At 38.7% G+C, this 18,708-nt stretch overlaps 1 protein-coding gene across 1 annotated transcript in view; it reads left to right on the top strand.

Annotated features, from left to right (window-relative positions):
* Positions 1 to 18,708, top strand: part of CSMD1 (CUB and Sushi multiple domains 1) — a gene marked incomplete at its 5' end in the record, with an annotated part of 1,146,395 nt that overhangs the window by 840,142 nt on the left and 287,545 nt on the right. Inside the window, 2 exons of the mRNA XM_083350006.1 lie at positions 1,224 to 1,348; positions 4,041 to 4,162. Coding sequence (XP_083206132.1) covers positions 1,224 to 1,348; positions 4,041 to 4,162 — 247 coding nt within the window. The remainder of the gene's footprint in view (positions 1 to 1,223; positions 1,349 to 4,040; positions 4,163 to 18,708) is intronic.

Raw genomic sequence — 18,708 nt, 5'->3', positions numbered from 1 at the left:
ACAAAACTGACTACAGTATTCATGCTGTGAGAATATTTGCTTTAGAACAGTTTCCATCTGGAAATGGAAAAAAAGATGATTGAAGTATAAGGCATGTTTGTTTATTTAGATTTTGGTAAACCAAGGAGAAGCTCATCTATTAAAATTTTGCCTGCCAAAATTGCTCGGTCCATTTAACAATTTCAAATCTGCAGTCAGATATTGGCAATGCAGCCTATATTCACAGCTTATTTTCATACTTAGTATTTTTCTGCACTGGCAATATCCCTTTCCCAGGTGCACAGCCCAAGCTGGCTCAGGCACACCAACACATCTTAGAGGGAGCTATACACTTTAATTAAAAATAATGGTCGGTAATATAAAATAAAATTAAACAACACAATAATCTAAAACAATAAATCTTATGGTGAGCAATGTTGCTCAAGTTAAAAAACATCCCAAAGACTGTCCTTTTTGGCCAAATGTCCCCCCCACCAATCTCGTCGCCTCATAAACATGTCCTCTGCAGGACCAGTCAGAGGCCTGTGGAGTCTCTCTCTCATGGCAGCCAGGATATAGTCTCTAGGCCGAGATATCACCATCGCTCTTCCTTAGGGTGGCAATCTCTCTCTCCTTTTGAAGGAGTCCAGCCTCATTTCCTCATAGTTGCTTTTTTCACTCCCTTTCAGTCCTTTTATTCTGAGATGCTCAAATCTGTCATCCTACTCTCCAGGACTTTGATTTAATTCTTCCTCCTGAGGACTACATTTCCCAGAAATCTCCCCCAGGGCCTCCTCCTGTCCCAATTCCAAGGCCCCAACCAGCCAGCCAACTAGGGAAAGCTGCTAATGGGGCAGGCTTCATTAGGATCTGTATCTTGAATTTAGGCAGTTCCCATCTCTCTATATCAGAATGCAATGTCATGAAAATAGACTTACTCTCATGAAAATCTTACTGTTTTCCCCCACCCACCCTAATTTGTACTTTTCTTTTTCTTTCTGCATATCTGTAAACCACAAGAAATTCTTCTGGTTTATACTGTTAGCAAGGTTTCTTTTTCAAAACTTTCCTACCACACATCCATATAGTGAAGAGGAAAACAGGTTGCATGTTTACTTTTTTGATAGGAAAAAAAAAGATTTCTATTTCAAGAATAACCTTTGGTTTGCATACAATAATTTCAGTTTATAATGACATAAACCTGAAACCTGTTTGTATCTTTTTTTTTTCTCTCCTTTCACTAGAGTTGGTGCTAGTGTGCATTTTACCTGTGATGATAATTATGTGCTCCAAGGAACAAAAAGCATTACTTGTCAAAAGGTGACAGATACCTTAGCTGCTTGGAGTGACCATAGGCCAATTTGCCGTGGTAAGTATTGTTCAAGATGGAAACTGGTGGGAAGGGCTATTTATATTTATATACCCATCCTGTTCTGCCTTCATGAATTAATCATATAGCTGATACAGCCAATGGCCCCATTTGCTCTTGCCAAAACTCAGGAAATCTTTGGGACCTGTTGGTGAGAGCCATCCCAAACGTTAAAAATAATGCAAAAAAGTACTGAGATCTGTTTTTGAATAAAGTTTGATCCTTTGTGTTAGATTATGTCAAACCACTAAGGACTAACTCCCCTGCCTTTATGGAAAATTAGTTATCCTTTGAATCTTAAGCTTTTAAAAATTAATTACATCCCTTTGTCTGGCACATTTTGCATGATATATAAATACTCAATTAACATACCTTGCCCTATATTTATTTTCTGTTTAGTGAATTAATTATCAGTTAATTAATTATTAAAAGATCTTTGCAGCTCCACAGGTACTGTCTGATAATTACAAGCTAGTTTAGCAATTAAGGTATTTTAATTCTAAGGTAATATCCATATTATTAAACATCTTAGTATATAGAAATAAAATATTCATTTATCTTTATTTTCTTTTAGGCTGTGCTTGAAGGAAACAGAATCAACTACATACATTAGTATATGTACAATGTTACAGCTGAAGGACCCCTAATGTTTAAGTTAATTACTTGAAATTTTGCTTGTTTCATGTAGAAAGAAATTGATAGGTTAGAATATTGATTATAATCTCAAATTATATGTATCTGACATTTGCCAGATGTTGTTCCAGAAGAGTTAGACCACCTTATTAATTACCGGAATAGAAACAATATTACTATCTCCTTCTCTAAAATAGTTGTCATGAATATACTTTAAATATGATGTTATTTGCACATTAATAAACTTCAAAAAAGGTGTGAAAACACATGTTGTAATGTGTTTTTCCCCTGAATAATCAGTTGTGATCTCTATATCCAGTATGAGTGGCAGAAAGAATGAATCATAGCTATGTATATAGCTATATACAATAAATATAATTCTCTCTCTCTCTCTGTCTCACTCACTCACACACACACACAGACACACACATGGAGAGAGAGAGAGTCTAGTGACTATCATTGATAAGGAATTAATTTCTATCATAGCAAGTAGTTCTTATGATAAACATATTTCTGTTTTGAACATTAATCAATTTATATGATAATTTTGTATAAAATACTATTCATCATACTGTTACAACAAATTATTTTACTTTCAGTTCAAAAATGATATAATAATAGTAATAATAATAATAATAATAATAATAATAATAATAATAATAATAATAATAATAATAATAAGTTGGAAGGGACCTTGGAGGTCATCTAGTCCAACCCCCTGCTCAGGCAGGAAACCCTATATCATTTCAGGCAAATGGCTGTCCAGTATCTTCTTAAAAACCTCCTGACTTTAATGATATGAGTACAGTTCCATTTATATTACCGAGTCCACTCACATTTTAATCCTTCAGATTTTCACTATCTATATTATGATTCCTTCATGTTTAAATGGTTTCCAATTAGATGAACCACTGCAGTGATTCATTGTTGAAAAATTATGAGAATCTTTGTAGTATAACATTTATAAAAGGAATATCATCAGTACATTTCTTGATAGAATTCAGGCTGCCTCTATAGTAACTTCACTGCATAAATAAACAATTCCACAATTTGTTTTTCATGCTTTAGATCTTGTGAATAAATTAAAATTGTCAAAAACCTTTGAAACATACTGTACATTGCTTGTTTTAATCTGTTTCCAAGATTTCTAAGTGAGAATTGTAATGAAGCAGTGAGGAGCTTTCAGATTGAATAAGTTTGGTTTATTTTCTATGGCTTTTTCTATTCTTTTCTAGTTTTACTATTTCCAAGGAATACTAGGTATAGCACAGTTTTCTCTGGTTTTGATCTTTTATGACTGTTATCTTTAGAGGAAAACAAGCTTTGTGATGTCCCTCTCACAGTTCACAGGCAACTGAACAGGGTTGGCTGGGCTTTTGTATTTGAAGTTGACAAGTTGATCTCGGATTGGTCCTAAACTGAGGAGTCCAAAAAAGATGTTTCCTAAGCAGAACAAGAGAAAAGTAGACCATGGCCATTTAGCTCTGTAGCTCATCACTGCTTCATTGTTGCCAGCCATGAAGGTCTATACTAGAGAACTGTATTATTTTTTTTAAAAAAATGTTCATTACATATTACATTAGCACAATGTGGCGTAATTGCACAGAAAATGTAGCATAATGCAAAGCATAAAATGGAGCATAATTGCAAAGAAATGTAGGTGTGATTGGTCACATTCAGTAAAATAAAGACATAAACGCTATTCTTTCTTTATAAAAATAAAGCTCTTTTATTAATTCTTCATAGACTGTTATCCATAGTTCCAGTGCAACTGGAAGTTCGATAGCACATTTATAAATTTTAAAGAAATGTAATAGCTCAGGGATCTCGAACTTGCAACGTCACGTGACATGTCTCGATGTATCATGACTTTTTTTTCCATTGCCGGCAATGGGGTGGGTGCAGTTTTGGCATGATGTGTCCAGCCCACAGGCCGGCTGTTTGACACCCCTATAATAGCTTATCCCACACCAGGTAACTTTCAATGCTGTGCTATTTTCTCTTTAAATAAATGAACATCTCTAAAATCTCCTCTATTTGATGCTTTCCTTATTTTTAGCTAGAACGTGTGGTTCTAACCTCCGTGGTCCGAGTGGTATTATCACATCACCCAATTATCCTGTTCAATATGAAGACAATGCACACTGTGTATGGGTTATAACAACCCTTGATCCAGAAAAGGTACGTTCCCCATTTTGTAGGTTTCTAAACAATTACAATGAATGTACTGATATTTGCATAAATAAAGCATTTTTCTTTGTTTTGGGTAAGTAATAATTTGCATGAGTTTTGATAACATTTTAAATATACAAAATATAGACCAAAAAAAGTATTTGTAGGCAATTCTGTTTCACTTCCTTAATATCAATGTGAACTTATGTCTTTGTGATTATTTAATACTATATATACTTTTGATGTCAACAAAAATGACATTTTAGCATTGCGGTAACTTTTCTGTTTGTAGATTCCTTGTGCACCAAAACAACTGTGACCAAAGATTTTAGTTTGTTACATAATCCGAGAGGCTCTTTCTACATTAACAATCATGTTCTATTTGCCATAGTACCAAAACTGGTTAGTGATAAGACTGAGATATCTTTTCTCTTTGAGCTTAGTCTGATCAACTAGGTATATATATATATATATATATATATATATATATATATATATATATATATATATATATGTGTGTGTGTGTGTGTGTGTGTGTGTGTGTGTGTGTGTGTGTGTGTGTGTTTTCTGAGGTTTTCGCGGGTGCCTGTATGTGGATCCTTGGTTTTTCGGGTTTTTTCCCGCGTAGAGTTAAAGGTGTAGGCGCAACGTTTCGACGGAATCCCATCCGTCATCATCAGGCTGGTGGCTTTAGCTTCCTTCTTCTGGGAGAAGCATGTGGCTGTTTGTTCCTCTTTTTTTTTCTATATATATATAGAAAGAAAGAAAGGAGAAGTAGAATGGATATTCTCACAACTGGGCATCAACTAGCATTTATTTTAATGGTCACTTTTTGAATTGCATCTTATGAATTTATAAATTAGCCAATTCAAGGAAACTTCTTTTTGTCTCTGCCATTAAACATCAGTTGCTTTTTCCTATAGCGTTTTTTTTTTCCATTTCAATAGTACTCAGCTATTTGGGTTTGTTCTCCAGTTGTTCAAAAGTACTTTATTTTAATGCTCTGGTTGTTTTGAAGGCTTCCTAACATGTGTTTCCTCTGGGTCCTACTAATGTATCTGCTGAACATAACCCTAATGAGTCATTTCTTAGAGGTTTATAGCTTACAAATAGCTATTTTGCATTGGATTTTTTTCCCTAATGGCTTTAGTAAAGTTGTGCTGCAGGTGTTTTAATTTGCAGTTAATTCCTGAGGTATTTTAATTTTTGCTCCTTTGGGTTCCCCCCCCTTAATATTTTCCATTTGGGGATGATTTCCACAACCCAACTTCATTAGCTACTATTTTGTATTTCCACAATTTGGGTTACAGTAGTGCCTGTTCCTCCTTTCTGTAGCTTTTTCTATTCTGCTCTCACTGCCTTGGTGGAGCAGTGGGCTAATGCCTCCTTAAGTAACACCAGCTGCCTGCAATTAGTGCAGGTTCGCATCCCACCAGGCTCAAGGTTGACTCAGCCTTCCATCCTTCCGAGGTAGGTAAAATGAGGACCCAGATTGTTGGGGGCAATTAAGCTGACTTTGTAATAATGCCGCTTGGGGGTGTGTGAAAGCCCTAATAAGCAGGCATATACATAGAATGAAGGCTACTGCTAAGCTTGTAAGCCGCCCTGAGTCTTCGGAGAAGGGCGGGATATAAATGGAATTAAAAATAATAATAATAAAAAAACTGTACTGTTTTGATGGAACTCTGAGTGTAGAATAATTTTTGGCATCCATTCTAATATGTCTTGACTTGTCTTGACTATTTAGAGACTTTGGGATATATGCTTTAGAATATAGCAATCATTGTTTTTTTTAGATGGGATTAATTACACTGACCCTATTTCAGTCTGGGATCCGGTCTGACTTGAAGAAAGGTTCATCCTAATACACGATTTCCTTCAGGAAAGATACAGAAAGATTTTATTCTCCTGCTTGATCTCTCAGCTTATTCTCCTGTCTTCATGATTGAAGGGATGGTTTCACAGAATTAAATTAAGTGATCGTGGCTCTGGACATTGACAGATATACCACAGGGGACTATTTGGTTCCCAGTGATATTTAATATCCACATGAAGGTATTGAGAATTCATCAGGAATATGAATAATATATTATATGGATGGATGTCACATATAATATAGATTCAGCTCATATAACTCTCCCCTCCTCATAGGACATACATGTTGTGCAAAAAAGTAGGGGAAGTAAAATGAATTTAAAGTTATGAATATATATTCATATTGAAATTTGTACTCAACGTGCTAGTGATATGATTATCTTAATATTTTGTGAGATTAAGCTATGCCAAAGATGAGTGTTATTGGTTAGAATAAAATAGAACTGGAAGGGACCTTGAAGGTCTTCTAGTCCAGCCCCCTGCTCAAGCAGGGGGACCTATACCATCTCAGACAGGTGACTGTCTCACCTCTTCTTAAAAATCTCCAGTGATGGAGCACTCATGATTTCTGGAGGCAAGCTGTTCCACTGGTTAATTGTCCTCACTGTCAGGAAGTTTCCCCTTAATTCCAGGTTGCTTCTCTCTTTGAACAGTTTCCAACCATTGTTTCTTATCCTGCCCTCTGGTGCTCTGGTGAACCACCTGACCCCCTCTTCTTGGTGGCAGCCCCTCAAATACTGGAATACTGCTATTATGTCGCCCCTATTTCTTCTTTTCTTTAGACTACCCAAACCCAAGTCCTGCAGCCATTCTTCATATGTTGTAGTCTCCAGGCCTTTAATCATCTTAGTTGCTCTTCTCTGAATTTTCTCCAAACTCTCAAGATCTTTTTTGTGATATGGTGACCAGAATTGGCTGCAGTATTCCACGTGTGGTCTTACTGGGGTTATACAATATATTCTCTGTATTTATCCCATTTTCCTCATAACTATTGCAACTGCTGCATGGCAGAAGTTTAGTTATGAAAATAAAATGGCTTCTGAAACTGAAACTTGGTGCAAGTTCTGTTTCGTTCTGTTTCGTTCTTTTAAAAAAATAATCCTACCACTATGTAAAGAGCAAATTGATGTAGTGGTTTACAGTGCTAGAAACTGGGAGACCATGAATTCTGGTCTTGCTTTAGGAACAAAGCCAGCTGGGTGACCCTGAGCCAGTCACTTCTTCTCAACCCTGGGAAGCAAGCATGGGCAAACCAATTCCAAGTGGTTCCAAAAATTCAGAAAAAACTTGCAAAGTTAACAGCAGGGATTAGACAGTCATCAGAAGTCAATACCAGCTTAAACGTTCCATCCTCTTTGTACCCCCTTTTATTAGTTTTATTGAACTCTTTGAAACCAATTAAAAGAAGGTTGATGGGGTACAAGTATCTTCTTGATAATATTTAATAAAGAGAATTATAAAACATTTCAATTTGGCCCGGTGTGCTAGAGTTACCGTAACGTTTTATGTTTAAAAAATGACAAATTATTAAGCAGATATCCCAATTTGAATGCTTTTGTTTCTAAATACACATTATCATGACATCTGAGCAGTCATAACTAGAAGAAATGATTATGGTAAACAGCATCAGGCTTCAAGAATTTTAAATATTTTTGGCTAAAGCATGCATCTGTAGTAACCATGAATTATTCATAACCTTGTTTATTTCCAGTTACTACTTATCCTTTCTTTAACTTTTCCTTTTTGTTCATTAGAGATTTGAAAGTCCCACAACTTTCTGTCACATATGCCATGTAACTTTGCCTCAGAACATCCCTACCATATTAATAACTCCTGCTTCCAAATTTTCTTATTCTGTGTTGGAAAAGAGAAAACGGACAGGTGATAATGGGTAGATAAATGGTCCAGCAGAGAATTCTCCAAAGGAAAGATAAAATAAATGCTAATTTATTTAGAGCAGAAGCTCTAACTGGTTTAATAGCATCAATTTATTTTTGTTTTTAAAAGCATAACACTTTAGGGATTCTGTAAATTGGGAGGCTGGCACCAATACAAAAACAAAAACAATCAAGCATTTGCATTAGAAATTAGTGTCACCACCTAGCTGAATGAATTCTCTAGGGTACATAGTTAAATAAAAGCATCAGTTTAAAGGTAAAAAAGTGGGAAAGACACAATTATATTAGGATATTAGAAGATGAATCATCTAGGATCAAGAAATGGCAAGAGAGCAATCAAAACAATGTCAATAAATACTAGGCTGGATCCAACTTCTAGGTTGGATGGAAGCTCTTTGAAAATGGAGTTCTGTTGGCAGGTAGGGCAAACTGATATTTGCTTACATTATCATTCTTCTGCAGTTCATATCATCATCATTTATTCTGCTATTACATTTGCAAGCTGAATTTTACTCTCTCCTAAATTTCTTCCTTTAAACAAATGATAAGGCTTCCCATCTCACAACAGTGACCCTAAGCAGCGAACAGAACATTACAAGCAAACAGGCAGCGCAACACAATTTCTTAAAACAGACATTGTGCCTCCACTCCCAACTATCTCATTTGGTAGAGCAGGATATTCATCATTAATGGTATTTGAAGCCACTGAGAGATTAAGGTGGGCCAGGATGCTCTATCCTCATCCTACACTTGCCATAGGTCATCAGCAAGCTTGATTAATGCCATCTCAAGGCTATGATCAGCTCTGAATCTGATTGAAAATAATCTGCCTCCTCAAGAGTCGTAGGTAATCATCTGCTCAACAACCTTCCCTAGAAAGGGTGTATTTGGAGACTGGACAAAAAAATGCACAATTTCATTAGGTCCAGCATGGCCATCTTAAAGGGCAGATTATTCCCTCTACAAGGCAAACAGAACCATCCCCTCTTGTAAATAAGTATCACCTCCTGGGAGGCCTTAGCCAGCCACAACAGATATGGATCTATGTCTTCATGGACTAACAGGCTCAAACTGTTCCCAAAGAACTGTTCCAAAGGCAACACCATAGTACTTGCACATCCAAGCAGATCTAAGCAATGTGATTGGATAGATACCTGGAATAGTCCTTGCAGGAGCTCTGTAAATGTTCCCCTGACCATTCCTTGCTGAGGACGAACTGGTAACCTTGAGCAAGCTTCCAGCCAACCCAATAATAACTACACTTGTCACCATAACTACACTATGGCACAAAGTATCCCTTAAGACAAGATCCTATCTATCTCAATCAGATTCATTCTTTATTTTTTACTAGTGTTATTCTAGATATCTTTTATAACTCTTTATCACCCGGAGTTCTTCTGAAAAATTAAAGGATGGATGCATGGACCTAGAGAGGCTGCAGAAGTGCAATTTGATCCATGTTATGCCTCATTACAACCCACAACTGACCATTTCTCAACATACTAAAAGGTTTTAGGGGAGATTGGTTCAACTGTGGAAGTTTGGGAGAGCTCAAAATTGGAATGTTTTTTTCCCTAATACTTCCTGAATCAAGCTGAATCAAGCAAAACTAAGCCATCATTGGTATTTGCAAACCAGGCTGGAAAAGCATTCTACCTCTGGTCCATATAAGCCAAAATATGATATAGTAGGTCCTGTAATAAAGTCTTTGTTATTATATTGTTTTTCAAATATGCAGTGTGGATATGCAATATTTACTTGAGCAGGACAGTCTTTGTCATTCTGAGCAAACTGCTAGTGAGCTGATTAAAAATACGATTGCATAACTCCATATCTTTCCATGTATGGCTGTGAAAGATGGACCATAAGAAAGGCTGAGCGCCAAAGAATTGAAGCCTTTGAACTATGGTGCTGGAGAAGACTCCTGAGAGTCCCTTGGACTGCAAGGCGATCAAACCGGTCAGTCCTAGAGGAGATCAACCCTGACTGCTCTTTAGAAGGCAAGATCCTGAAGCTAAAACTCAAATACTCTGGCCACCTAATGAGAAGGAAGGACTCACTGGAGAAGAGCCTAATGCTGGGAAAGATTGAGGGCAAGAGAAGAATGGGACGACAGAGAATGAGGTGGCTGGAGGAGTTACTGAAGCAGTAGGCATGAGCTTAAATGGACTCCAGAAGATGGTAGAGGACAGGAAAGCCTGGAGGCACGTTGTCCATAGGGTCGCAATGGGTCAGACACGACTTCGCAACTAACAACAACAACAAGAGATAGCAAGGCCCCAATTCTGTCTTCCAGCCAACTGTTCTTGGACCCTCTGTTATGCTGCTTTTCAATGCTGTAGAGAATAAGTGTCCCTCATCAACTCTAAAATAGAATTCAACCAGTGGTGGGATTCAAATGTGTGAACAACCAGTTCTCTGTGTGGATGCCACTTCCAGAAGTCCATTCTGGGCTTGGGCAACAAAAAATTAGCTACCAGTTCTTCCGAAGTGGTGTGAACTGGCTGAATCCCACCACTGAATTCAACTAGGGAATGATTAGTTTCTGTGGCTGAAATAGAAAAGTTGGTTCTTTGCTTCAGATTCAGCTAGTCTGGGAAAGAAACTCTTGTTCAAGCAAAGCAATCCCCTTATTCTCTGTGTGATTAAAAAAAATGATAAGCACATCATGGCAGTGAGATAATCAGTAAAACTAAATTCCGTTTTATCTAGAGACTGTTCACAAGCATAATTGATAAATTGTGTAATCTGCTTTTTACAAGCATTTCTTTTCCACATCAGTAAATTATTGTTAGCTGATTCTATAGCTTCTTCTTACAGCATTGGTTCATTCTTGCTGCCTATCAGGCACAGATGAGTACAGAATATGAATATGTTAGTGCAGATTGGACTCCTCTTTTGTTAGTCATATTGGTTGTATCACTGAGCTCAGCATTTTCTTATATGCTGTTTCTAACTTCACAGTACCTTGTATCAACATAATGCAAAGGAGTTCTACATTTGGTAAAGATGTTCTGCCTGCAGCAATCATCTCTGCATTATATCCTTCATTTATTTAACAGACAGTTTTTATCGTCGTACTCATCCTTTGGTCGAGTGTAAGGAAACAGGTTCCAGCAGATCCTAATAGAATTTTCAGGTGCTGAGCTCAGATATTGTCTTACAGGTTCTCAGTTATTCAATAATCACTGTAATTAAATTGAGCTAAGAGTTTCTGAGCTGATGCTTAATCAGAGTGATGTGAGGTGGTGTTGGAAAAGACATCTAACAGGAAAGTTGCACACAAATAAAGGAGAAGCTTTTCAATGTGTGCTGCTGCAGCCCTGCTTTAAAATCTTAAAACCATGAAAGCATCAAATGCCATGTGAAAATTATCTTCTAGCCTTTCAATTTTGTAATTTGTAATTGAACACATGCTATTTTCAGGTTTCTAAGCTGTCATAATTCTCTCTCTCTCTCTGTCTCTCTCTCTCTCACACGTTTTCATGCACGGTGCAGACATTAATCTCAATCATACATACCTATGTGCTTCTGTTCACAATTCAGGGACTGAATTTGAAGTAGCTGTCAAGCATATAATATTTAGCCTTAGTTACTACAAATGTGTCCCCCAACAGAATAAGTTGTGTGCAACTTTCCTGTTAGATGTCTTTTCCAACACCACCTCACATCACTCTGATTAAGCATCAGCTCAGAAACTCTTAGCTCAATTTAATTACAGTGATTATTGAATAACTGAGAACCTGTAAGACAATATCTGAGCTCAGCACCTGAAAATTCTATTAGGATCTGCTGGAACCTGTTTCCTTACACTCGACCAAAGGATGAGTACGACGATAAAAACTGTCTGTTAAATAAATGAAGGATATAATGCAGAGATGATTGTAGTGGCAGACGGCCGGTGAAGAGGAGAAGGAACTGCCTTCTGCACCTGATCCGAGGACACGTAGGGCACAGAAAAAAGCAGGGGCCATGCTATTTGAGAAGAGAAAGTCCCAACTGTCTTGATGGGCTGCACTGGAAGCTGACTATTTATTACAGCATACAGATGAAAGCATTGCTGGGAATAACATATTTGTTTTCTAGTTGTGTGGTTTTCCTGCTTCACTCTGGATTGACACCGTGTTTGGAATTTGAGTCATGCCTTTGAGACTCTGAACTTTTGTTACCTTGTGAGCTCTCTTGTTTGTAGGTTCAAGTTTGGCTGGTGGAGTTATTTTATTTGAGCAACTTTCAATTGCTTTGGGGCAGTGGAGGGATTCCAATATGTGAACAACTGGTTCTCTATGTAGATGCTGCTTCCGGAATTCCATTCTGGGCCTAGGCAAAAAAAAAATTAGCTACCAGTTCTGCCGAAGTGGTGCAAACTGGCTGAATCCTGCCACTGCTTTGGGGACTATATTGGGCCATTGTTCTGTGGATTAATCTTTGCCTGCTTGTGGCTGTGCTTAATTGGGACAGTTCTGACTTTTGATGAAGGGAATTGCTGGAGAATATTAATAAGATCATTAAACCACAGTTATGTCTGTGTGTGAGTGAGAGGGGCAGCACACAGCCCTATAAAACAGCTATACTCAATTTAGAATAAAAGTTTTGGAAGTGATCTTCAAGATCTTTTAGTCCAAACCCCTGCTCAAGCAGGAGATCACTTTTAATCACACACTGAGGCACTTCTGGTTCTTTAGAGCTCCAGTGAATTTAAAACAACAGTAAAACTTTACAATCTGTTAGACAGGTTTCCTGCCTTTGGGCCACTCTGCTTATGGGCCTGCTTCATCTTCAGGTATGGCAACTTCAGCCGAGGTTCACAGAACATAATTGTAAAGTGAGCCAGTCAGCAAATAGGCTGCTGCACTTTGGATCAATTCTAGTTTCTGAATAATCTTCAGAGACATTCCCATATAAAACACATTGCAGCAATCCAAAGATGTAGTGATGATAATATGAATCACTATAGTTAGCTATAGGAAAGATTACACCTGTCTTGTCAGCCAAAGATGGACAATGTCAAAACAAAACAAAACTCCAGTTCATTTTAATGGATTACTGCCTTGTCGTGGTGAAGGGGCTTGCGTAATTCAATGAAGCTATGAGCTATGCCATGCGGGGCCACCCAAGACGGAAAGGTCATAGCAGAGAGTTCTGACAAAATGTGATCCACTGGAGAAGGAAGTGGCAACCCACTCCAGTATCTTTGCCATGAAAACCCTTTGGACAGTACCAAAAGGCAAAATGATATGACGCTGGAAGATGAGGCCCTCAGGTCAGAAGGCATCCAATATGCTACTGGGGAAGAGCAGAGGGCTAGTACTAGTAGCGCCAGAAAGAATGAAGCAACTGGGCCAAAGCCGAAAGGACGCTCAGCTGTGGATGTGTCTGGTGGTGAAAGGAAAGTCCGATGCTGTAAAGATTTTTTTTCTCCATAGGAACCTGGAATGTAAGATCCATGAATCAAGGCAAGCTGGACGTGGTCAAACAAGAGATGACAAGACTGAACATTGACATCTTAGGTATCAGCAAACTAAAATGGACAGGTATACTACTGCGGGCAAGAATCCCTCAGAAGAAATGGAGTAGCCTTCATAGTAAATAAAAGAGTAGGAAAAGCAATACTGGGATACAATCCTCAAAATGACAGAATGATCTTAGTTCGAATCCAATGCAAACCATTCAATATCACAGTAGTCCAAGTCTATGCCCCAACCACCGGTGCTGAAGTGGATGAAATTGACCAGTTCTGTGAAGCCCTACAGCACCTTATAGAACTAACACCAAAAAATGATGTCCTTATCATCATGGGGGATTGGAATGCTAAAGTAGGAAGCCAAAAGATAACCGGAATAACAGGAAATTTGGCCTTGGAGTACAAAATGAAGCAGGGCACAGGCTGATAGAATTTTGTCAAGAGAATACAATGGTGATAGCAAGCACTCTTTTCCAACAACCCAAGAGACTGCTCTACACATGGACATCACCAGACGGTCAACACAGAAATCAGATTGACTATATTCTTTGCAGCCAAAGATGGAGGAGCTCTATACAGTCAGTAAAAACAAGACCAGGAGCTGACTGTGGCTCAGACCATGAGCTTCTCATTGCAAAGTTTAGGCTTAAACTGAAGAAAGCAGAAAAGTATGAATTAAATCATATCCCTGTTGAATATACAGTAGAGGTGACAAATAGATTTAAGGAATTAGATCGGATAGACAGAGTGCCTGAAGAACTATGGACAGAGGTTCGCAAAATTGTACAAGAAGTAGCAACTAAAACCATCCCAAAGAAAAAGAAATGCAAGAAAGCAAAATGGCTGTCTGAGGAAACTTTTCAAATAGCTGAGGAAAAAAGGGAAGCGAAAGGCAAGGGAGAAAAAGAAAGATATGCCCAGGGCTGCTTTGCATACCTTCATCCCGGGTTGATTCGGATATTCCATCTCTCTCTATGGGGGGTGAACTATTACCCCCTGTAGATAGGGCTCGCAACTTGGGAGTCCTCTTAGATTCACGGCTCACCTTGGAAGACCACATAGGGGCTGTGACTAGGGGGGTTTCACCCAGGTTCGCCTGGTGCGCCAGTTGCGGCCCTATCTAAGCCGGGATGATCTATGCACGGTCACTCACGCACTCGTGACCTCTCGCCTAGACTACTGCAACGCTCTCTACATGGGGCTGCCCTTGAGGACCACCCGGAAGCTCCAACTGGTACAGAATGCAGCCGCGAGAGTTGTGTTGGGAGTCTCCCGATACTCCCATGTCACACCTCTGCTCCATGAGCTGCATTGGTTACCAGTTGTCTTCCAGGTGAGATTCAAGGTACTAGTAATGGTGTTCAAAGCCCTACATGGCAGGGGGCCGGAGTACCTTAGGGAACACCTGCTGCCGGCATCAACTTCCCTCCGCCCTGTGCGTTCCCACAGAGAGGGTCTCCTCAGGGTGCCACCGGTCAGAGAATGTAGATTGGTGGCCCCCAGGGGGAGATCCTTCTCTGTGGGCGCCCCGGAGCTATGGAATCAGCTACCGGTGGAGCTCCGGATGGCGCCCGATCTTCGCTCCTTTCGCCGCGAGCTAAAAACATACTTTTTTGAACAAGCTGGCCTGGCCTAATGAGGGGACTGGGGGGATTGTTATTGTCATTTTACTGGGGTTTTAAGATGTATTTTTAGTATATGGGCATGTATTTAATTATTTTTTAACTTTTGTAATCCTGTATTTTTATTCTTGCCCTGTTCACCGCCCTGAGTCCTTCGGGAGAATATTATTAAATTAAATTAAATTTAAATTAAATTAAATTAAATTGAATGCAGAATTCCAGAGAATAGCTAGAAGAGATAAGAATGCCTTCTTAAATGAACAGTGCAAAGAAATAGAAGAAAACAATAGAATAGGGAGGACCAGAGATTGTTTCAAGAAAATTGGAGAGATGAAGGGAACGTTTCATGCAAAAATGGGCATGATAAAAGACCAAAATGGCAGGGACCTAACAGAGGCAGAAGAGATTAAGAAGAGGTGGTAAAATTACACAGAAGAACTATACAAGAATGAGCTTAATGTCCCTGATAATCACAATGAGGTGGTCACTGACCTCGAGCCAGAAATCCTAAAATGTGAAGTGAAGTGGGCCTTAGAAAAGCTGAGCAACAACAAAGCTAGTGGAGGTGACAGTATTCCAGATGAGCTATTCAAAATCTTAAAAGACAATGCAGTAAAAGTGCTACACTCAATTTGCCAGCAAATTTGGAACACTCAACAGTGGCCACAGGATTGGAAAAGATCAGTTTACATTCCAATTCCAAAGAAAGGCAGTGCCAAAGAATGTTCAAACTATCGCACTATTGCACTCATTTCTCATGCTAGAAAAAATATGCTTAAAATCCTACAAGCTAGACTCCAGCAGTATGTGGACTGAGAACTACCAGAAGTAGAGGCAGGATTTCGAAGAGGCAGAGGAACTAGAGATCAAATTGCCAACATCTGTTGGATCATGGAGAAAGCTAGGGAGTTCCAGAAAAACATCTACTTTTGCTTCATTGACTATGCTAAAGCCTTTGATTGTGTGGATCATAACAAACTGTGGCAAGTTCTTAAAGAGATGGGCGTACCAGACCATCTTATTTGTCTCTTGAGAAACCTATATGTGGGCAAAGAAGCAACAGTGAGAACTGGACACGGAACCACTGATTGGTTCAAAATTGGGAAAGGAGTCCGGCAAGGCTGTATATTGTCGCCCTGCCTATTTAACTTATATGCAGAGCACATCATGAGAAAGGCAGGGTTAGAGGAATCAAAAGTTGGAATTAAGATTGCCGGAAGAAATATCAACAACCTAAGATATGCAGATGATACCACTTTAATGGCAGAAAGTGAAGAGGAACTAAAAAGCCTCTTGTTGCGGGTGAAGAAGTAGAGTGCAAAACTTGGGTTGAAACTTAACATTAAGAAAACCAAGATCATGGCATCCGGCCCTCTCAATTCCTGGCAAATAGATGGGGAAGAAATGCAGGTAGTGACATATTTTATTTTCCTGGGCTTCAAGATCACTGCAGATGGAGACTGTAGCCAAGAAATTAAAAGACACTTGCTCCTCGGGAGGAAAGCAATGGCAAATCTAGACAGCACACTAAAAAGCAGAGACATCACCCTGTCAACAAAAGTGCGTATAGTCAAGGCTATGGTCTTCCCAGTTGCAATGTATGGCAGTGAAAGCTGGACCATAAAAAAGGCTGACCACCAAAGAATTGAGGCCTTTGAACTATGGTGCTGGAGAAGACTCCTGTGAGTCCCTTGGACTGCAAGGCGATCAAACCGGTCAGTCGTAGAGGAGATCAACGCTGACTGCTCTTTAGAAGGCCAGATCCTGAAGCTAAAACTCAAATACGTTGGCCACCTAATGAGAAGGAAGGACTCACTGGAGAAGAGCCTAATGCTGGGAAAGATTGAGGGCAATAGAAGAAAGGGACGACAGAGAATGAGGTGGCTGAATGGAGTCACTGAAGCAGTAGGCGTGAGCTTAAACGGACTCCAGAAGTTGGTAGAGGACAGGAAGGCCTGGAGGAACATTGTCCATAGGGTCGCGATGAGTCGGACATGACTTCGCAGCTAACAACAACAAAGTAGTACATTATATAGTTCCTTTCCTCCCCAAATTCTTCACTGAGCTGCTCATTTGAGTTGCCTTGGAGACTGAGGATTCATAGAGCCTCAGAGCATTAAAAATTACATAGGGATAGTGGTAGGAATTAGGCAACAGGATCAAAGTAGCTTGCCACTGCATTCTTGAGAGTTTCTTTAGATTCTTAGGCTTTCCTGTAGCCTTAGGATTTCCTGGTGGTTTCTGGTCCTTTTTCAAAATCAGCCACAGTCAGCTAAACATTACCTCAGTCAGTAATTACCAAATGAACCTACAGAATGCAGGTAGTCCTTGACTACAACCATTTGTTTAGTGACCATTCAAAGTTACAATGGCACTGAAAAGAGTGACTTATGACCATTTTCCACATTTTTGACCACTGCAACATCCCTATGGTCACCTGATCAAAATTTGGACACTTGGCAACTGGCCTGTATGTATGGAGTTTGCAGTTTCCTGGGTCCTGTGATCACCTTTTGTGACCTTCTAACAAGCAAAGTCAATAGGGAAGCCAGATTCATTTAACAACCATGTTACTAACTTAACAACTGATATGATTCACTTAACAACTGTGGCAAGAAAGATCATAAAATGGGCAAAATTCGCTTAGCAACAGCAATTTTGGGCTCGATTGTGGTTGTAAATTGAGGACTACCTGTAAGTTGTATGGCTGAAATCATGCTCTTAGTCCAACAAATTGGACAACTGTGATAATCCAAAATGCAGCTACCTGCTTGGACATAATATTTTCTGATCTCTTTGTGGTATAATCAGTAGGAACATTGGATTTTGTGTGTGTATGGCATAATTTGTTTCTTGTGGCTTGGCCTAATCAGTGTTCTGAGATAGGTTTTAGATTTTTCTATGGATCTGAATCAGAATCTGAAATATGTGCATGCAACAGTAGAAAATACATTAACTTTATACAAGTAGCCGGAGCAAATTTAAAAAAAAAAGCTATGGGAAGATTAGTTTGTTAAATGTCTGAGAATTTATTTCTGATCAAAGATATATATCATGCAGAGCCAATTTTGCTTTTCATTTCATCCAAATAATGTATAAATATAAGAAAGAAGTATGTTGATTTTGACTAGACAAAGTCTAGGATAAAGCAAATAGACTTGAATTGTTGTTTTGTGTGAAAGGGGAATTGACTTTTGGTTAATAAATGCAATAAGAGTGATATATGATGGAAGTAAAATTTGATTTAGAATAAATGGATTTTTTTTAAAAAAATATATTTAATCTATAAATAGTAAAACAAAACCAGTGGCCAAATGCAAGCAATAAATACACAGAGATAAATCTAAAAAACAGGAGAAGGGAGAGCTGAACTCATTGTTTAGGCATGGGACTGATCCCTGGCTTAGTCAGGATTTTTGCTTTTGTTTGTTCATTTTGCATTAAAGGCTTAACACACAGGAGGGAGAGTTAGAGTTAGCAGAAGTGACAAGTAAATACAGAGAGAAAATGTATATAAGAGAGATATGTAATAAAACAAGACATAGGGTCAAGAAGGCTGGATTAATGTGGGTCAAAAATGCATGTGATTGATCAGTACAAGAAAAAATATATTGAGATAGTCTGATCATAAAGAAAGAATGCAGAAAAATCACATTGCAAAGAAATACATGGATGAAGGTGAAGACCAAGAAAATT

Source organism: Vipera ursinii, assembly GCF_947247035.1.
Source record: "Vipera ursinii genome assembly, chromosome: 1".
Taxonomy (NCBI): domain Eukaryota; kingdom Metazoa; phylum Chordata; class Lepidosauria; order Squamata; family Viperidae; genus Vipera; species Vipera ursinii.
This window is presented reverse-complemented; position numbering and strand designations above follow the sequence as displayed.